The 19,619-nt window shown below is 56.5% G+C and overlaps 4 protein-coding genes across 4 annotated transcripts; 2 read left to right on the forward strand and 2 right to left on the reverse strand.

The window, feature by feature from the left end:
* Positions 1–562: 562 nt before the first annotated feature.
* BESB_052570 (uncharacterized protein) lies at positions 563–1,627 on the reverse strand (the record flags this gene model as incomplete). The annotated part of the gene is made up of 1 exon (XM_029363692.1): positions 563–1,627. One exon carries the CDS (start codon positions 1,625–1,627, stop codon positions 563–565), a length of 1,065 nt encoding a protein of 354 aa, XP_029219615.1.
* Positions 1,628–2,102: 475 nt separating this feature from the next.
* Positions 2,103–3,230, forward strand: BESB_052580 (uncharacterized protein; the record flags this gene model as incomplete). Its single annotated transcript, XM_029363693.1, has 1 exon — positions 2,103–3,230. One exon carries the CDS (start codon positions 2,103–2,105, stop codon positions 3,228–3,230), a length of 1,128 nt encoding a protein of 375 aa, XP_029219616.1.
* Positions 3,231–6,035: 2,805 nt separating this feature from the next.
* BESB_052590 (uncharacterized protein) lies at positions 6,036–12,565 on the forward strand (the record flags this gene model as incomplete). Its single annotated transcript, XM_029363694.1, has 10 exons — positions 6,036–7,889; positions 8,241–8,760; positions 9,186–9,285; positions 9,786–9,878; positions 10,227–10,381; positions 10,909–11,029; positions 11,432–11,504; positions 11,686–11,766; positions 12,147–12,199; positions 12,439–12,565. The coding sequence occupies 10 exons, from the start codon at positions 6,036–6,038 to the stop codon at positions 12,563–12,565; spliced, it is 3,177 nt and encodes a 1,058-aa protein (XP_029219617.1).
* A 2,590-nt stretch (positions 12,566–15,155) lies between these two features.
* BESB_052600 (oxidoreductase, short chain dehydrogenase/reductase family protein) lies at positions 15,156–18,653 on the reverse strand (the record flags this gene model as incomplete). The annotated part of the gene is made up of 5 exons (XM_029363695.1): positions 15,156–15,994; positions 16,533–16,673; positions 16,890–17,120; positions 17,662–17,925; positions 18,446–18,653. The coding sequence occupies 5 exons, from the start codon at positions 18,651–18,653 to the stop codon at positions 15,156–15,158; spliced, it is 1,683 nt and encodes a 560-aa protein (XP_029219618.1).
* Between the last annotated feature and the right edge of the window lie 966 nt (positions 18,654–19,619).

The raw sequence follows: 19,619 nt of genomic DNA on the forward strand, positions 1-19,619 counted from the left end.
ACCTCGGTGCCCTCTGGGAGAAGGAGTTGTGGCGGACAGGGGCTCTTGTGTCCCTCACGAACGGCGAAAAGTCAGCAGAAATCAATATGACTTTCAGTTGCCGCTACGCCCATTGGGTCGCGTACGCCTCACGATATTTCACCCACCGCAGCGGTTCGCACAGCGCGATGTGCAAGTCATGCCCAGCCCCCTTGTGTCGCGCGCAACGCCAGCAACGCCACCACACTCATGTGCACCACCTTGTGGCAGGGCAGTATAACTCCCACAGTTTTGCTGAAAGTGTTGCAAAGATGTAGCAGCCAGTGAGCCGTTCAAATGCGGCCACCGTTAGGCGCACAGCGCGAGAAAACCTGGATGTGACTCAGTTGCATAATTGAAGACTTCATTGTCAAGATAGTCGTCGACGCCACATATGGAAAAATAACACAGTACCGATAAAGGAATGCAGCGTCGGCTGCATGAGATGTGCATCTGCCAGAAAAACCAGACGGAATATTAGAACAAGCAAGATTTTCACTGGGAGCTGCCGCGCGACTCACGAAGCTAGGCCTCGGCAGCACACTTACGATCGGGACGTCCGATTTGTCCTGCGACGTGGCTCGTATGGAAACCCAATTAGGCCCTGGAAGGACGAATCTGCTGCTTCCAGCACACCGATGCGCCCTTCTTGCTGCAATTGCTCTTCTCGCTTGCGAGCTTCGTCTGCTTCTTTCTTCCTACGTGTGTATTCGTTCCACGATATATTGGGAGAGATACGTTGTTCATGATAATATCTATTGTTGAACTCGGTCCCATAATTCTCCAGCCGAGAATGCGTGCTATAGGGACTAGGAAAAGGATCTTCTGCATACGCATAATTATGGTACGGGCTGTCAGGGATCTGATCGACGTCAATATTGTCACTGTATGGGTTGTATGTAGGTGAATACGTGTAAGGCGGAGTGGTGGATGTCGCTGTAACCGTTCTTTCTTTGTCAGCTCCTCGAGAGAGAGCTGCGAGTTGGCTGGCGTAGGGATCCTTCGCGTTTTCTAGGTAATCATCCAGGTCTCCATATAGTAGAGCGCCAGGTTCGCTCGACTCTTGCCTCGGATTTCCGCGGCCTCCTCGTGCACTTGCACGTCCGGAGGGCTCGGCTGAGAAAACCGCAAACGGAGGTATGTAGCCGCCCCGAGGAAAGCCAGTCATATCATCTTTGTCCGCCTGCGAGCCTGGACTCGGCGCCGCGGATGTGGGGGGTCCAGACATCGTCGCCTGTGGTGTCACACTGCCTTCATCGTGCAGGAAAGACACAGCTGAGTCTTCGACGTCGTTGGATCGCCCACTGTACGCCGACAAAGGCTCCTCTGCTTCTGTTCTGGGCACTCCCGTATGTGCCTCCGTCACTCCGTTGGATGGCAGCAGGCCCTCAGAAGGTCGCGTGGCATGTGGTTCCGCTCCACTCATGGATAAGGGAACTAACGGTTCCGATGGATTATTATCTCTGACGCTGCGCTGGGACTCGGGTGTCGAAGTGACTGGGCCGTCAAAGGGTCGACTACTGGGCTGGGACGAAACTGCCGGAGGGTAGACGCTTGTCATAGAGTCTGAGGCCCTGTTCACTTGGTAACTTCCGGAAAGAAAGTCCATGGAACCTTCCGTTCCTGGCGACAGTAGAGGAGATGACCTTGTGTCGGACTGGCTGGCTGATGAGGATACAGTTGGCAGCCGACCCCACGCTTGACTGCCCGAGGAGCCAGGCGGTGGTGCGGGCACGGCATCGCTTCCCCTCGTCACTGACGTGTGCGTTTGTAGCGCTTGTGTGGACCCTGTTGGCACCGGCACCTCATGGTCGCGACTGGATTGGACTTGCTGCCTGCCTCCGTCTCGCGTCTCGCCTTGGTTGAAAAGACGGCTCGAGTCCGCTGATCCAAATGCCCCTGTATTGGGGCCATCTTCACTCCTGGCAGAGAAACGTGAACTGGAGCTTGGAGGGCCCGCTCTCTCCAGCGCCGGAAACGACTCTACAACGTGTCTTGTGTTTGTGCCCGGCAAGAACGAAGTAGCATCACTCCGATCGCGTTGAGCCAATGACGAACTGGTTGCAGATGCACCGGAAGTCTCAATGTCTGGGAACGGGGCATCCCACGCCGATGAGCTGCTTGGTGTTGAGCTAGACCAATTCACAGGCGTCCCTGCCGGCATACCGATTCCGCTGTTGGTACCTAAACTGCTGGGTCCATCCTCTGTTACCGATCGTGCGCCTCCTGTGAAATGCGTTGAGGAAAACGTCGATGTATTTGTGATTGCCCATGGCCATCTGTCTGTGTTACCTGAGGAGCTCGCTTCTGTGTTGGGACTGGTCCAGTTTGTGCTTCTTCCTGTGGAGAGTGGTGCAGCCGAGCGTGGCTCGACGTCATCGTCAGCTCCTTCCCTTCCGCTTCGCGAGGCCCACCCATCGGAACCGCCTCTGTCTCTTCTTGAGTCATTCCACACTGCGGATCCAGAACGCGTTTCTGTCGGAGTCGCTCCCGCTGGGCGAGTGGTCCAGCTTTCTCCCTGTGAGTTACCTATGCTGGATACTGGCGCATCATCTGCTATCCAGCCCCGTGAGATGGCAGGCCCATGGGTTCCACTCGAGATAGTGACACTCCGCGAACCTCCGGAAAAGGTGCCGAAGGGCTGTGACTGCATGCTGCTGCTGGTCATCGATTCCGTCCCAGAACTGCTAGTCCATCTTGCCTCATTACCTGATGGTGATGTGGCGCTCGTCCAAGGAGCACCCGTCCTAGCACCCTCAGACAGTAAAGTTGAGGAACTCCATGTGCCGACTCCGCGAACGATCTCACTGTCGTTTCTGAAGGTTTCGGACGGGACGACGCGCGTCATGCTAGAAGATTCTAAACTGCTTGGATTAGCCGGGGAACTCGACATGTTCCAGCCACCTCTAGAATCAAGGCCTCCGGGTGCGCTCGGCCTCCATCCCTCTCCAACCGAGCTAATGGGGGCCGAAGTCACTGAACTGGGCGGTAGACCGCTCGAGATCATCTCTGGTGCGTGGCTAATGGATGATGAAGGGCTCATCGTCCCTGTGTTCCGTTGTGGCCGCGCGGAAGCTGCAGAAGACCCAGTGAGCCCACTGGTGCCAATGGAACTAGATATCGCTGGACGTGGTGCCCATGCTGGCGCCGAGGGGCTGAGGGATGGTGAAGTTCCTGAAGGAGCAAAAGATTCCAACACTGATGGCGGATAAACAACTTGACCTTGTCTTCCTGAACCTCTTGTGGAAGGCCGCGTGGGAGCGTACCCTGAAGCTCCTGCCCGAGCCGCAGAGCTTGTGATTGGAGTAGCGCTCGTCCTGACAGCAAAGGGGGAGAATATGGTCCCTCCTGCTGCAGCTGTTGAGGACGGAAGCATATGGGGCGGAGCACTAGTTGCAGAGTTGTTGGAAGACGTAGCAGTGAAAGCGGGGGCGGTAGAAAAGCTCTGCTGCCCTGTTCCAGAGGATCTGCCGCCTAGACTCGTCGAAGAAAATGCGGTCGCCCCGCTTTGGGCTGGTCGTCGTGACTCCCAACGGCTGCTGCGAGAGTTTGTCCATTGCACGTCAGCTCCAATAATTGCCGTAGGCGCTGAAAGGACGGCAGACAGGAGAAGAGCTTCACGCAGGAGCCGGGTCACGGCAGGGCTCCTCCGGTGGGGCCCTGCAGAGGCGCCGTCCCTCCACATCATAGACCTGTAGACACATAAAGGAAACTGTCTGAATGATGGACGACGCGAAGTCGGTACTTGCCGCGGGATCCCACTTCGATGTACACACGTACACGAGTCGTGGATGAATACAGTGCTTCTGGATGCATTCAGACTGCGGTTGCAGTATGCGTACCTCCGGTTCATAGAAAAATAATAATCGTTGCCTCGTTGCTTGTCTCGTGCTTGTGTGCTCATGCACGGCGGTGTAAAGCCGTGTTACATACGAGCGGTGTTCGCTGAAGCTTCTCGCATGGAATGTGGAGCGTTATCAAACACCTGCTAAATGGGCACGTAGTGGCAAAGTGAGGCAAAACCATAATTCCGTGAGCGTCTGTAGAGCAGTGGCTGGAGCGGGCACCGCTCCCGAACAGGGCCTCTTCCTCTAGAGTCTGCCCAATACAGGATCCAAACTGAACACGGAAAAAGAAACATTTCAAATTCGACAGCCGAGAGTGCAAGCGGAGAAAGAGAAAAAGACCTGTCTGACGCCACGCACCAGCGATCTCACACAGCGACATGGCCCTGCCAGTTCTGCTCGAATCATCAGAGGCAAGTCCTGCACGTGCAATGTGGGGATAGTCCGGCTAGCCGGAATTCGCAGCTGGGGGACCCTCAATCGGATGCCGAAGGTGAAATTCGAAACGAACAAGCTAACAACTAGCATTTTTGTTGCAGCAAGAGCCTTATTTTCAGCAACACTTGCTTGTCACTGCGGCATGCCATATCAATTGACGTCCACGTGAGAGTCTCTGAAGATATTCTAGACCGTTCGTGAACGATGACGACAACGTTTGCAGATGAAGGCAAGTCTCTGCGCAGATTCCTGCGATAGGGACACCGAGGGAAATGGTGAGGACGGTTTTCCGCCTTTCTGGTGTCCATTTTGTTTACCGAATAGATGCCATGTGACTACTTCTGGCTGTCACATGATGGAAAAGGGCCTTCTATCGCTGAATCACCCACAACATACCGGGGGGAGCCGACTCATCCGGCACAGTTGATTAACAACACAATTACCATCATGGAACAGCCGGTATTACCAGTTTCATGCTCATGACAAGTCCTTCGTCTAGCTCGCTCCTCCTGCCCCCTCTCGCGTTGTGTGCCGTGCTACGCGTGGGATGCTGAGCTGGTAGAAGTGTTAGCCCACAAGAGTATTCCCACCAGATCGTTGTACTGGACGCGCCATACGCCCCTACATGGGTGTCCTCAACAGTGCTGCTGCTTACGGACTACAGACACCAATAGTCCTACTCCTCATTGTCGACATCTGGCGAGCATCCTGCTGTTTTGTTTCCTGTGCCACGGCGGGGGAACTTCCATCCAGCTGTCTTCCGCATACGGATATACGTGAAAAAGTGCAGTACTCTAGTTCACCGGTGGCTGGGTGCCACTAATTTCTTGCCAGAAACGATTTGTTGGGTTTTGGGCCACGAATCAACTGTGGTGTGCTAGTGCAGTATCAAGCGTATGCCACTAAGAAGAGTTGCAGGGAGCCCATGTGAACTCTTCCGCAGGCAGCGGAGACCGGGACACCCGGAATGTCTCGCCAACTGGCCTACGTAGGCAATCGGCTGGCTTCATTTTCCCCTATAAAGCGCTCCTGTATTGCCTTTCTGAAGAACGAGAAGATAATGAGTAGAAAAGAAAGTGTAGTACAGAGCCGTCGCTGGACGGGAAGGGACTGGCATGGCAGCTTGCCACGGCTTGCTGCGTAAAGAAGCAAGAGTGCCTCTACGGTGCGCTCGCTGCGGATAACTGGATGGAGCTTCACGCATTTTTTACTCGCGAAACCCGCCTCGACGTAAGGCTCGTGTCCAAGACGCTGATGCAGATTGACATCCTGCTCGGTTTACCTTCTGTTCTGTCAGGATTACGGGCCTTCTCGCGCGCCGCCCCTACGTAGTCCACCAGCCTCGCTTGTCTGCCATCCTTTTCTCCCGCCCGTGGTAGCGCGTCCGCGTCGCTTTATCCCAGTGCATGAAAAGCGGAACACTATCGAAATTTTCCGTTGCTTTTTCCTTCGAGGATCTGCGATCATTGCTCCGTGGTCGTCGCTTGGCGAGGATGAGGGCTCTTGGATCGTTCCTTCTTCCGTCGATCGTCGCACGCCTTCAGCCAGCACGCGGGTTCCCCCTTCGTCCAGGAGGCACCAGAATGAGCGACCATCGAGGTCCCTTTTCTCGTCCCCTCTTTCGAAGGTATCTGCCAGCTAGGCATGTCTCGTTCTCGTTGCTGCGCCTAGCGTTGCGGGCGCGGTGTCTGCTGCGGTGATCCTGTCTCCCGTGTCCTGCGATCGTCGTTCACCATGCCGCTGCCCGCGGAGCAGCAAACGGGGGACGGCGAGTTTCCTGGCGGGCGGTTTTTGAAGGGGCTTCACAAGTGTTTGCAGCCCGAGCCGCCTACTTCCCGCATGTGTGACTCGATTCGCGCCGTTGAGAACCGCGAAAGGGCTGAGAAGCTCCTGGCTGAGGCAGGGGCCCGCCAGAGGGAGCTCCAGCTTCGCCGCCGGCGAGCTCTGCACAACAGGCAGCGGCGCTGCAGAAGCACGGACCCACCTCCACTGCGTGGAAATCCGGAGGGTCAGACGGAGGGCAACGCACAGTCGGGGAAGGGCCAGGGCTCCTCTGTCTTAGGGTTGCTCTTGTCTCTCGGCTCGACCAGGGGTCGCGCTCAGAAGGCGACATCGAAGCCCAGATTCGATTGGAGACAAAGCCTGAGCAGTGGGTTCTCGTGGGTGAGACGGTGGCCCCTGGCTGCTTTCGTGGATGGAGAATGCGCTGCAGGGACGGCAGAAGCGTCTTCGCAGCGCGTCGCCTCTTGGATAGACTCGCTCGAGACAGGACGCTCGGCTGACGGCTTTCTCTCAGATCATTCCTCGTCTTGCTCTGCCTTTGGCTCTTCTCGCATCTCTCTGCCAAGGCCTCCACACGCGCCTCGTTCTGGGGGAACGCCGCGACTGTCGACTTCAGCGTCCGCCACCGACGACGAAGACGGGGGCTTGTCGCTCCACTGCCCCTTCCACAGCCCACTGAGCTGTTCGTGTGCGCCTCTGCAGACTGGCGAACGAGGCGGTGCGCACGCATCCAGTGAAGACAATACGCACCGCGCGAAGGTGGGGCCGCGTCCCCTAGACACACGCGAGCGCCGAGACGACGCGAGGGCGTCGCCTCTTCCTGAGGACGCGCCGTTGTCGCGGAGAGCCTCCCGTGCGGCGTGCGGTCTGGCTGCGCCTGGCCGCAGGACGCTGTCCTTCAAAACGGAGCCGTTTGTGTCGGTCACCCTCGATCTCTCGCGTCTAGAGCTTAGCGAGTCGTCGCCACCCACCCCAGTCTTCGACGAGCGCGAGAGTCTTCTCGACCTGGGGGGGAGCGGGCCCCCTTTCCCTTCGTCGCCGTCTGCGCCTGATCTGCGTTCTTTCCAGGCTTCCTCTTGCGCCTCCTCTTCCTCCTCCGTCTATCTCTCGCCGTCGCATCGCGTGTGGGCAGCCGCGACCAACAGCCCGCCGCAGTCGCCGGCTGCGGCGTCGCACCCGTCTGTTCCCTCGCAGCCTCTCACCAAATGTGTCGGGAAAGCCAGTGCAGAGTGGAGCTCTCCACGCCCTTCGGCTGGCGAGGGGGGCGACGCCGAACGAGTGGCGTCTGGTCCTGTCTCGTTCCGCGAACCGCCTCCGCCTTGCTTCCTCCAAGGCAACCCCGCATCAGAGATGGTTGCCGCGTTTTACCAGTTTGTGGAAGTCGCGCACCAGATTCGGCAAGAGGCCCTGAGCGAGCTGCCGTCGCCCTCGCGGAACGGCTCTTCGGGCTCCGAAGGAGAGCAGGCCGAAGCGGAGACTTGCGGAGAAGTCGTGCTTTCCACCTCGCTGGCGGCCGCCACGGCCGCACGCGCGCAGAATGGCTTCGCGTTCGCATGCGAGATAGAGAAGATATCGTCTTCTGGTGAAAGCCGAGATCGGGAGGGGGGCGGAGAGAAGGCATCTCACGGCTCTGTCGACGGGTTGGCGTCTGCGCTGGAAACCGAAGAGCTCGCAGGCAGCTACCGGCTCCTGCGCTTCCTCCAGGGATATGGATTCGACGTCCAGCAAGCTGCGGAGGCCTACAGGCGCCACGTCAGCTGGCGCGTCCAGCAGCGAATCGACACAACGATGCGAAACTTCATTCTGGTAGGTCACGGATTACTCCGTGCGCAGTCCGTTTGATCTGCTTTCGGTGTCTCTATTCGCGTGTGGCTGGGTTTCGTTCCGTGAGCCTCTGCATGCGTGCAATACGAGGTGCTCGTGCCCAGATTTAGGCTAAGCCGGAACCCCCAAGACGCTATCCCTCTGCATGCGTCCATGTGCACATCTTCCTGCGCACACGCGGCCGGGGGCCCTGGCGTGGGGGCGTGCGGCGATCCAAGCGGGATTTCTTGTATTTCTTTCCTTGTTCCTCGCGTCCCACTATCCCCTCTGCTCATGTTTCCTTCTGTATCCCAGTCTCGTTGTGCGCGCTTCCGTCTGCTTTGCTCTTTTCAGCGAGAAATGGTCCTGCCGCTGGCTCCCGAGCGCGCCCCGGGTCATGCGGTGGTGTCTCGGAATTTCCCGAATAATCCTCTTCTCCGCACAGACTCAGGCGAACAGGGCGAGGGAGAGGAAGTCAACGACTCGAACCGACCCGAACACTGTGGGAGAGCAAGAGCCTGCGGCGAGACGGCTCACGCTGGCACGGCTCCAAGTGAAACGGCTCCGTTGACGAACGGCGTCGACTTAGAAAGCGGCTACGCTGAGAGGAGAGCGGGGAGTTCTTCGGACGCCGCGGGACATGCAGCGACAGACGCGAGGAATGCAAAGCGCCGGGCGACCGGAGCGGAGCACGCCGAGGCGTGCGCCGTGGGCTCCTCCCCGGCTGCCTTTCCACTCTCTGGAGGATGCGAGTCCGCTCGCGGTTCTGCATACTCCGCGCCGCCCGCGCGCCGGCTGCCCTGGGCTCGGTCGACGCACTCGCCCCGCATTCTGTTCGACAAGGCGGGGAGCATCATCACGGTGGAGCGACCAGGTGCGCGTGTTTCTGATTCCTCTGTTTCTCCATGCGTCAGCTCGCACAAGGTGGCTGTCTCCAGGGGTGGAAGCAGGGACTCTTGCCTGGGTGCTGTCTCGCTTCTCTGTCGCCCACTGGGGAGGCGGAGCGAGGAAAAGGCTCGAACTCCATCCAGCTTTCAGCTCTGATGCTTGGGGTATCCTCGGGCCGCGGACTCTGTCTTGAGTATTTCGTTTCTCCTCGCCTCCTCGTTCTCTCTTCGTTGATCCGTCTTCTCGCTTGTGTGCATCCCTCTGCTTCGTAGGCGACCTCTCCAGTGCGTCAAAGTTGTCACCGAAACACTAAAATGGCTGCATTTGTAAGCGTATTCATTTGACCCGCGTTATGCTTCCTTCCTTTCGCTGCAGATGATGTCGTGCGGCTTCCTCGTTTTTGTGTTGCAGGTGTGTTGGATGAGCGGCGGCTCTTTGAAGACATTCCCGAGGAGCTTTTCTTTAGGTGGCAGTGGTATCAGCTGGAGTTCCGAAATGTTCTCTTGGACCGGTGCGTCAATGCCCTCCTGTGCGTTGGGCTTGGTGATGCTCGGCCCCGTCCCTGGAGATTTCCGGTCTTAGCTATTTCTCCTTGCTTTGCTTCCGTGCCTCCTTCGCAAGGCACTGAGTCGCCTGGCGACAATTCTGCGCGTGGTTGCGCGCCTACTCTCTAGCCGAATCGCGGAAATATATCTTTATGTTCCATCTGCCTGCCTGTGTCCGTGTGATCTGAGCCGATATATATATATATATGTTTGTCTGCTTTGAAGGATCTAGATGGAGGTGGAAGGGGTGTCTGCATGTGTGTGCTTAGCAATGCGTAGGCGTGTTCGCGAGTCCTTGTGCCGAGGAGGCAAGCTCAGTAGTTACGGCACGCGCGTCCGCCGAGCCGAACGGGGATGCACGGTTCCTCCTCATTGTGTCCTGCTTCACTCTGGGCCATTTACGAGACTCAAGACGACTTGAGGGCACACAGCTTTTTGTGTTTTTGCGCGTTCTGAGTGTTAGCAGATTGTCGCGCGAAACGGGACGCTTGGTCACGGCGACGTTCATCCTCGACCTCCAAGGTTTCTCTGCGAAGTCCATCAACCGCCGCACCATCGGGTAGTCTCCTTTGCAGCCAATTTACGCGTTCAGGTGGATGCTTGTGCCCTCTGCATGTACCAGCACGTCTCTGTATTCCCTCGTGAGTGGAGTGTTTTTGTCTATCTAAGAATCCGGCTTTCTCGCCATCCCGCGCGTTCTCTCTGCGTGGGTGTGTCGCGAAGGCCGCCGACACCGTGAGAGTCCCGTGGCTAGCTCCCAGCGTATGGATGTCTACGCATGAGCACATTTATAGATACATATATGTGTGAATGTATTTACGTCTGGGGACTCCTTGGCTTCCTCCACGCTATGCGATATAGCGTACATATCGATATACACGTGTTTGTATGCATGTGTTTTTTACAGCCTGCTCCGGCATCTCATTTGCATTTCGAATGAGAACTACCCTGAGTCGGTCGGGCACATCTTTTTTATCAACACTCCGCGACTCTTCAGCGTGGTCTGGAGCACGCTCCAAGGCTGGCTGAATCCGAGGACTATCTCGAAAATCCATCTGCTGGGTGAGCGTGCGCGAAGCATCGCAGAGGAAAACGCATCGTGAGACGCTCCTCGGGGCAGATTGAAGTTCGCAGCGTCGAGGCATGCATCCCCTAGAAGGCCACTGCGGTCAGATGCGGTCGGTTCGACGGCTTTCTGCGTTTTCTCGTTCGCGCGCTTCTCATCAGAAGGCAGGCCCACACCCGGAAGCATTTGTCCGCTAAAACTTCGAGCGGCTGCGCATGCGTCTCGAAACCTGAATCATCGCGTGGCCCTGTCGCCGTTTTCGGGAACGCGCACCATTCGCGTTGAGTGTGTGATCAGCTGCAAGGTCTCCGCCACACGCGCGGGGAGATAGACTCTGTTCGATCCCGCTCTGATGCGTTCCTTGAAATGGGGAAACCTCGGCCATCCGTCGGGCGTGCATGCTCAGCGATTCGTCTCGTGAATCTTGCTCCATCGCGGCTAGGTGCGTGCGCTCACACATGCTGGAGTGCGGCTTGTGTACGCACGTTCTTCGCGCCGCGTTGTTTGTCGTGTGCCTCTGTAGAAGGCGACTACGAAGCTGTTTTGCGCGAGTTCATCGATCCGGCTTCTCTGCCACCTTCGCTCGGAGGCTCCTGCAAGTCGTCGCTCGCTCTCGTGCCGACGCTGACGGAGAGCGAGATTCTGTAAGTCGCAGCGCGCCCGCCTGACTATTTCCTCTCGCGGGCGCGCGCGCACAGTGCAAGAACAGCTTGCCGTACGCGACACTGCAGCGAGACAAACCACGCGCCGGGGACAGATGAGTTTCTGGGGTGCTACAGTCATTACTAGCGCTGGCGGGGGTCAGTGGTCCGCGCGCAAGGAGGGTCGGGGAGCTCTTGACGCGTCCAGATTGTGGCTGGTAGGGGGGCTGGGGGGAGATTCTTGTCGTTGTGAGGGGATGGGTGGCTCCTCGACGGGGGCCCTGCAGGCGAGCCCTAAACCCTGCAGGGAGCCTCGGGTCCGCTGAGCGCGCGAGCTGTCTCCGAGTCAGCAGGCGTCGCTGGGGAAAGCTGTCGGAGTGCGGTCTGTCTCTCTCTGCTGCACAGGTCTGCGCGCGTGGGCGGCGACCCTTTGACGCTCCACGTCGGGGCGCGCCGGAAGGAGCGTCTCGAGGTCAAGGTGAGGAGGGCAGCGACAGTGGTTCAGGCGTGCATGCTGGGGGAAAGGGAAGCGCGACAGAGCAGACTCACGCGGGCAGCCAACGCCTCAGGAAGGCGAGTTGAAAAAGTTGTGCTTGCGCCTCGCAGGCGTGCGGCTTGCGCTTTGAAAAACCCGCTGCGACCGTGTCTCTTTCCTGCAGGTTCCCGCGGGCCATCGCCTCGCATGGGCGTGGGTCATTGTGGAGCACGACGTGGCTTTTCGTATCAAGTGGCAGCCCGCGGTGAGTCGGTTCGGCGACTTCCGACGCCGAGCGACAGTCCCTGGCGTGATGGAGGCGCTGCGTCTGCAAGGAAGAGATCAAATGGGGTCGTTCCCTGTAGACCGCTCGGCGCGAGTGTCGTTCCGGAAAGGCGCCTTCACGGCGCGGCCAGCTGCGAAATCTCAGCAGAGTACAGTGACGTCATTCCATGCAAATGCATTCACTGCGGAAAACGGCTCGTCTTCACGTGCGAGAGATAAACTGACTTCCTACGCATATGTGTGCGTAGATGGATGCCGCACGCCTCCGTGTCGCCCCAGCCCCGCCGGCGCCTGTATGCGCCTCTGTACGTTTCTGTGTGACCGAATGACGTGTTTGCGAATTTGCCCTCGCAACTGTAGGCCGGCGGAGAGGAGCGCGTCCTGCTAGACGTGAAGAAGCACGAGGGCAGCAAGTAAGCCAGAAGAAGCGTCGGAGCTTACCGCTGCATTACCCGTCTAGTCCAGGACTCATATATATATATATATATATGTATATACATTTAGACATATATCTGTATGCATGTACGGACTACCCAAAAAGCATGTGAAGCATATATGTCTGTATATGTAGAGTTTGCGGAGATATTTGGAAGGAAATCTGACAGTCGCGTAGCTTTTCCCCGTGCGCCATGTGTGTTTTTTTCCCTCTCAGACCAGTGAAAGGTGCTGTGCACGCAGACCAGGAAGGAACGGTTGCCTTCGTCTTTGACAACTCCTGGAGTCTCTTCTCGTCGCGTACGATTTTTTACAAAGTAAGCGACGTGCAGAGAATGGCTTGAGAAGCCCTGTAGACCGCAAGCCCCTCTCCTCCAAGAACGAGGCTACTGATCAGATTAGCGTCGAAGTAGTAGTTTCCTTTCGCTGTGAAGGTGAGTGGACTCAGAACCGGGTTGTATTCAGATGTGCCTACGTATGTGTTCCAGAAGATCCCTTCGTCCTGTGGCTGCTGCTCTTACCCGCGTGCATGTGTATATACAAGTGTGCGTGTATGTATATATATATATATATATATATCTGTATCGATGTTGTTTTCTTTCCGTGTGGTGCACGGCGTGTCCTGCAGCTCTGTCTCGAGGGCCCCGAATAGAGACGCGGCGAGCCTCGCGTCTTCGGCCGCGAGTCGCAGTGACGCTCCGCGGGTGCTTTTAGGGTTTTTATTGGTCTTTGCGTGTATAAGATGCTATGCATCCACCGTTGGGGCGATACACGAAGAGTTGGCGAAAGGCTCGCGTGCGTGGTTGTTCCGCAGCTTTATCGGAAACTGTTGACGCCGACCGAATCGAGAGGAGGGGCTTGGTTGAGGGACACGGGAGAGCACAGTTTCTGGAATGTGGTTTGCAGTCGGTGTAGATGGAAGGTTGATTAGCGTCGCAGGATTTGTTTAGGCGGCGTCCACTTGCACTCTGATTTTGTGATTCACTTTCTAACAAAGGGTTCGAAAGGAGAAAGTGAGTGAGACCGCATACTGATAAGAGGAGAAAGTAAGTCAGATCGAGTGGTGGCATCCGTGCGACGAAGCAGATGTCTGCCTAGGCGTGAAGGGTGTGCGCAAGGTAGAGCTGGTAGCTGATACGGTTTCTGTCGGTGTGTGTCCCGAGTGGAGTATCCGCTTTTCTAAAATAGGGACGCGTCAACCCCGCCAACGCGGAGGCAGCGCCATTTCGTGTATCGAGACAGGGGAAAGCATTTATGTCGGCGGTGCACGTTGCCATGTGCGCGTACATCCCGTTCGCGAGCTAGCATGAGTTCTGGTCTTCAGTGTCTCGAGCGGCGCCTTGGTGATACAGTGAACAGGCATGATCGATTGTATAGTGGCTTGCGTGTCAGTCCGCTTCTCTTCACTCGGGACGGCGACGTGTCGCTGCGCTCGCATGCGCGTGTCTGCTTCCGTGTCGAGTTTTTCTGCGCTCTCGAGGACTTTCTCTTTCTTCAGTGAGCAGTGTGGAACTCTCTGGGGCGCTGCGGCACGCTCCCTGGTCACTTGAGCAATCATACGAGGCGCCGTGGATTCTTGGTTGTGGATTTTAAGTCGACCTGAGGTGTACCTGTGCATGGCCAAACGGGGGGTTCCTGAACGGGGTGAAGCCGCAGACTCCCGTCTGCGTTTTTTCACGATCACGGTTGCTGTATTTCAGAGAAAAAGAGTGGCTCTCGCGTGATGCGAGCAGAGCTGCTTCACTGGTTGTTCTTCGCACTGTCGCTACCTTCAGGATTCGAGAGATCACCGTACTCTGGCTGTTCAGTCTCGCGACGAGCAGAGAGCTCAACTTCGCGAATCATGTTCCGCTTAGTTCTACGCGCACCGCGTCGTAACCTTGGCGGCAGAGAGCATGAAAACGCAAGTGTAGGCATTTTTTGCCTTTGATTGCAGCTGCACGACAGAAACGCATACCCATTTGCGCTAGCGTCACCGCTTAGACCAAAAGCACATAGAAGGTCGACATGCTACAGCCACATCGCTTGCGCACTGCCGCTTTCGGCTGAGACACGCTGCAGTGCTGTTCACTTTGGCTCCGTCCTTAACTGCTACCGTTTAGTTGCGAGGTTGCCGAAGCACGCATCTGAACTTCACTTCTGCCCCCTGAAGCATGCGTTCCTTCTGAAGAGGACGCCGTCGCGCCAATAAAAATTTTGCACCCGTGCACGCACCGCCATCGAAGTGCCTGCGTGCTAGCTCCGTAGGCAAGCCTTGCACCTGGCTTAGTGTTCAGTGCCTAGTCTCGCTTCTGTACTCGTGGTAGCCAAATCGTTTCACGGGACTCTGCGTCAAAAGATCAATAGAGCAAGTCCATTTCACATAGCACTCAGGCCCGCGTGAAGCGCTGCAGCTTCAAAACGCAGTAGTAGCTGTTCACAGCACGAAACTACACGGGACATATTCGGAATCGGGAATGCGAAGAGTAGCCGAAAAAAATCCGAGGGTCTCATGGTTGAGCTATGGTACGCACGCTCAAGCATCTGTGACGCATCACGAGCTTATATAGTAGTATGGCCCACACCACGTCCCGCTCCGGCGTGCACGGCCCGCGCCAAGGTTGTAGTATAGAAGGCAGTGCCAAATCGCAACGTATTTGCAAGGTTCTCGTGCTGGCATATATACATATAGTTATATATGTGCGTAAGAGTGAATGCCATATCAATTGGCGATCCTGTTCGTTGACAAGATGCAAAAGAGCCGTAACTGTTACTCAAGAGCTCTACCTCAGGTCTGCCCCGAGCTGGCACTCGTCCTTTCGCAGTCGAGACTTTTTCAATGCTGCTGTCTTGCTCCAGTGCTCTGCGTCCCTCTCAGGCCAGTTCTGTAGCATATAGTCTGCATCGCCCTTGTTCCATCAGCATTTAAACAGCACTATGACTTTCGTGCCGAGTTTAAGCTTCTGTTTCTTTCCCAGTTGCCGCGACACCGGCCCGTGGTTTTTCTCGCTCCGCGCGGTGTTCAGGCGCTCGTGTTGCGGCCTCGTGTGCGTCCCCGAGTTTCGCGGTCTCGGTGATGCCGCCGACGACAGGGACATTCGCGCCCTCTCCGAGAGAACTCGTTCGGCGGACTTCGCCGCCGTTGGTGTTTTCTTCGTCCTCGCCGCGGGTTGTGTCTGAGCCGAACGATGCGAGTTTTCCAAGCTGCGCCACAGCGTCGGAGATGGCGTTTGCAACTGTCTCGACTGCGCCCGGGCCTCCCGGCATGACTGTGGCGTTTTCACCTGCGCCGGGCTCGATCGAGCCTTTTCCAGGATTTGCGAAAGCTGCCAGATCCTGGCTTTTCCCATGGGGGTCGCCGAGAGGTGCCTCGCGCTTCTCAGCCTTTTCCGCGCCGGCAAGTTCGCGTCCCTTCGTGCTTTCCTTTTTTTCTCCAGAGAGAAACGAAGGAAGCCCAAACGCCGAAGCATACCCAGACGCACTGGAGGGCGAAGACACCTTCTCACCAGAAGACTTGCGCTTTTTCAGGACTGTCATTTCCCTCTCCTGGGGCTTCTTGTCAAGAGCCGAGGCACCGCCGGCTTTGCGAATGGCGTAGCGGCGCTCGCGGATTTCTTGTTCGATGCTTCGCGCGTAGGAAGTCGCACCAAAGTCCACGAAACGGTTAGCAATATCCGGAAAGTAGTACATCGCGTACATGTAAAACAGATCCGGGTTCTTACCGACCCAGATCTCCGAGAGGTGCCGCGAGCTCCCGCGCAGCATCAACTCGGCTGTACGATCCGAAGAGAGGCCTGAGGCAGGGAACCAAACAGCTCAAAGACGGGACTTGAACACGACTTGACACGCAGTGACTGAGAAAAGAGGAGTCACAGATAAGGACGAAGCGAACCGCCGAGACAGACAGACAGCTCTCCTTCCCTGTGGCCATATCCTCGCCCACATGTCACGGAGAGCTCACACATCAAATCAACGCACTGAAAGGGAGTCGCCGACAGTGGCAAGTGTGTGAAGCACGGGACAAAACCTCAGTGCCAGAAGACAGTCGCAACCCGATAAGTGTGCCAGAGCTTCCAAGAAAAACGTGTTGGAAGGCGCGGTGTTGCGTCGTGTGCGCACGTCCTCGTGGAGCCTGCTCATTCCCCCCCCCCCCCCCCCCTCCCCTCCCCCCCCCAGCACTAGGCAGTGTCCTAGAGTGCCTTCCCGAACTGCAGATTTCTCGGCAAACTCTATACAGGCTGCACTCCGCGACAGGACCATAGCATGACTTGTGTCGCGTAAATTTGCGAAGGCAAACGGGTTCGTACGGGATCCATCCGTTGTTCTCCTCACCTGTTCGAATGTCTTCAGCCATGTGAGCGCCTTTCGGAAGCGAGCCGTCCGCGTAGAGCTCTCTATCACAGAGCGATGTCTTCACGTATCCAGGCAGCACACTCGTGACGTGCACGGGGCTCCCCATTCCTCGTAACTCGCCTGAAGCAAACGGGAAACGCAACCTCAGCCTGAGATACGAGCGCATGGAAGACGCATGAGACGGGGGTAGCACAGACACCTGCTACTTACGCGATGCTGCGCGGTCGATACGCAGCAAGTTTCCTTTAGGTTCGTGCGTGAAAAGGTGCATTATACCCACGGGTAATGAGCACTGCATCCGCGTTTTCGCCTCGCTCAACGATCTCAATGACGTACGCGAAAGTCCATAGGCGAAGTTCAGCAGGGCGCCTTTTGCCGCACTGTACGCGGTTCTGCCGCCGAGTGTGATGCGCGAGCTCATAGAGTTCGTAAACACGATTTGGCCGCTTTGCTGCTGAATCATGCGGGCCGTCACGAGCTTTACGAAGGCCATCTGAGAGAGCAAGTTCACCTGCATAACCTCGTTGTCGACCGTCGACGGGAGCATAACCCCGCGGCACGCCACACCTGAGATATCATCCCACGGAGCAGAGAGAGACAGCAGAAGAGACGTGCAAAGTCGAAGCAAGACGAAGGCGATACGCCAGCAGTTGAATTTTGCCCTCCGCATGTCAGAAAATGCTTCTTTTAAGGACCGACAGTCTCAGCTTTAACGCACAAGTGGACGAGGAGTTACGATGTCTCGTGGGGGTCTCGCAGGAACTATATGAGTGCAAATGAGATACGTGGGTGAAATCCCAAAACAACTAGGTACTTCAACACGCCGTGAAGCAGTGGTAGCACGCCCACTGCCAGGCCGCGCAGACAAGTCGACAATGGGAAAGGCAGAAATGAAGAGAAACGACATGAAAAAACCTGCGGCGAACGCGACAAGCGGACAGCTCAGCGGCATCCATGGCAGCAGAAGAGAGAAAGAAGAGGCAGGCAAGACGGAAGTGACGAAAGAGCAGGGTGTCGGGAATAGGTGGAGAGGGCGGGTAATGGAAACTAGAAAGCAGACCTGAGGGAGCTTGCCTGTTTCTAAAATTCTGATTGGCTTGTTGCTCACCTGCGTTGCTGAAGAGAACGTCGAGCTTGCCTTTCCACCTTCTCGCGTAGTCCACAACACGAGGAAATAAGTCTGGTTTCTTCATGTCGAACGGAAGGATCAAAAAGTCGTCTTCCGAACGGCTGATGTTCAAGCTTTGACAGTACGCAATTGCATCATCTCGAGCTCTCACCAAGTCACCTTCGTTCCGGCTCGACAGAATCACGAAGCACCGCCTGCTCGCGAGCATGCGACACAGACTGAGGCCAATTCCACTTGAGGCGCCTGCAGAATAAAAATCGGAGGGACAAAAATATTTGCGGAACGAATGCATCTGCATCCGTAGACGTTTTTTGCGGCAGGGATCGACTATGTGCTACCCGCTGCCGCCATGCACACAGCAGGCCGAAGTTCGCTCCCCTTTAATTCCTAAACTTTCGAGTGTAGACAAGTTGGAGGACGCCTGCCTGGCACGATCAGCCATTCGGTATTGGATGCTGTTGGAGCTGCGAAACACCGTGCCCCTCTGTAATGAAACAGCGAACGGCTGGAATTAGACAGGCCCCTACCCGAGCGGCCCTCGTCAACCGTGAAAGCTTCGCCTGCCCATGGTGCACGAATGTGCGTGTTTAGATACGCTTGCATACATAAACCGCAGAGAAAGGAACCTAATAGGCGCAAAGGACGCACGCATCTTCCTGTATATTCACGCGGGTGAAGTTGTGGCGCGGGGCGTATGCGCTGATGCACGCAGGAAAGCGTAAGCTTTTCTTGTGGGTCACCCTCGCTCCCCGGCTTTCCCTACCTGTGACCCAGGCGACTTTGTTCTTCCAGTAACCCCGTCGCTCTGGGAGCAGTTTGGTGGCAAAGTCGCAGTCTCTCAATAAGAAGGCCGCCAGTGCTGCCCAAAGAAAGCGGAGGAGCGTGGCCAGCGGGTGGCACACCAGAAACAAGACAACCAGCAGCAACGGCCCCGGGTAACTGAGAAACTCAACAAGTCCTGACGTTGCCATTGTCTGCACGTTTGGTTGTCGGATGCGTTTGCCAAAAGGTGTCGGAAGTGGTGGCCGCGTGGATAGGACGGGTATACACACGAGACGTGATGCCGGCGGAGCTAATGCTAAGGTTGATGCCAATATATGGAAGTAACTGAAACTAATAGAGCACGTGTACGGTGCTCCTGGCGTCCTCTATTCCGTGAGGGTAGAATAAAAGCTCAGAGTCACAGGCGATTTCTCCACCTCGAACGGGATATGGAAGCTATAGGGGGCCGGTGTTGGCCGCGGAACGCAGGCGCGAACACTTCCAAGCTATGGTCTGTCAAACCTGAAATACATCCACAACAGGGCAGAGAGAATAAGCAAACGTCCTAAGCTCGGGGCAAGCCGGCATAGAGGAAACAGGCTAAAGAGCGTAGCGCGCTTGCCCTCCAGAAGTTCTTCGATTCTCTAGAGTACAATCCACGAGAGAAAGGTTTCTTGCTCTCCACTGTCTGGTCCACCAGTCTGGCTCTCTCTTCCCCATGCGCCTATGCCGCATTGCTTGCTGTGTTACCTGTCCAAGCGGGCGCAGGAAACACGAAAGAATGGTGCAATTCTGATAGATGATTAGAAAACTGATATCGCACAGACACATAAATTGCTCACGGAAATCGCTTGCAAAGGAGAAATCCACCAGGCTCAGGGTGACGGGTGGTTTTCCTCCGTCGCTTTCGTTGGTGTGTCGTTCCTTGGCTTGGTCTAGCCAACTTTGACCTGGATGCGTTGCAGGAGTTTCCTAGTCGCAAGATCGACGTCAATAACCAGGATGACTGAGAATTTCCGCTGAATCTGTTGCCTCAGGGTGTGAAGGAAGAAACTGCAGTTACACGCCCTGCTTCTCTCCTCGAACGAAAGCCAGATCGTCTCATTGCTTTTGGCCGGAGGGGGGGTTGCTCTCAAATTCGACTCTGTTTTTGAACCAGAGGCGGCCAAGCCAGA

This window comes from Besnoitia besnoiti, chromosome IV (genome assembly GCF_002563875.1).
Source record: "Besnoitia besnoiti strain Bb-Ger1 chromosome IV, whole genome shotgun sequence".
NCBI lineage: Eukaryota > Apicomplexa > Conoidasida > Eucoccidiorida > Sarcocystidae > Besnoitia > Besnoitia besnoiti.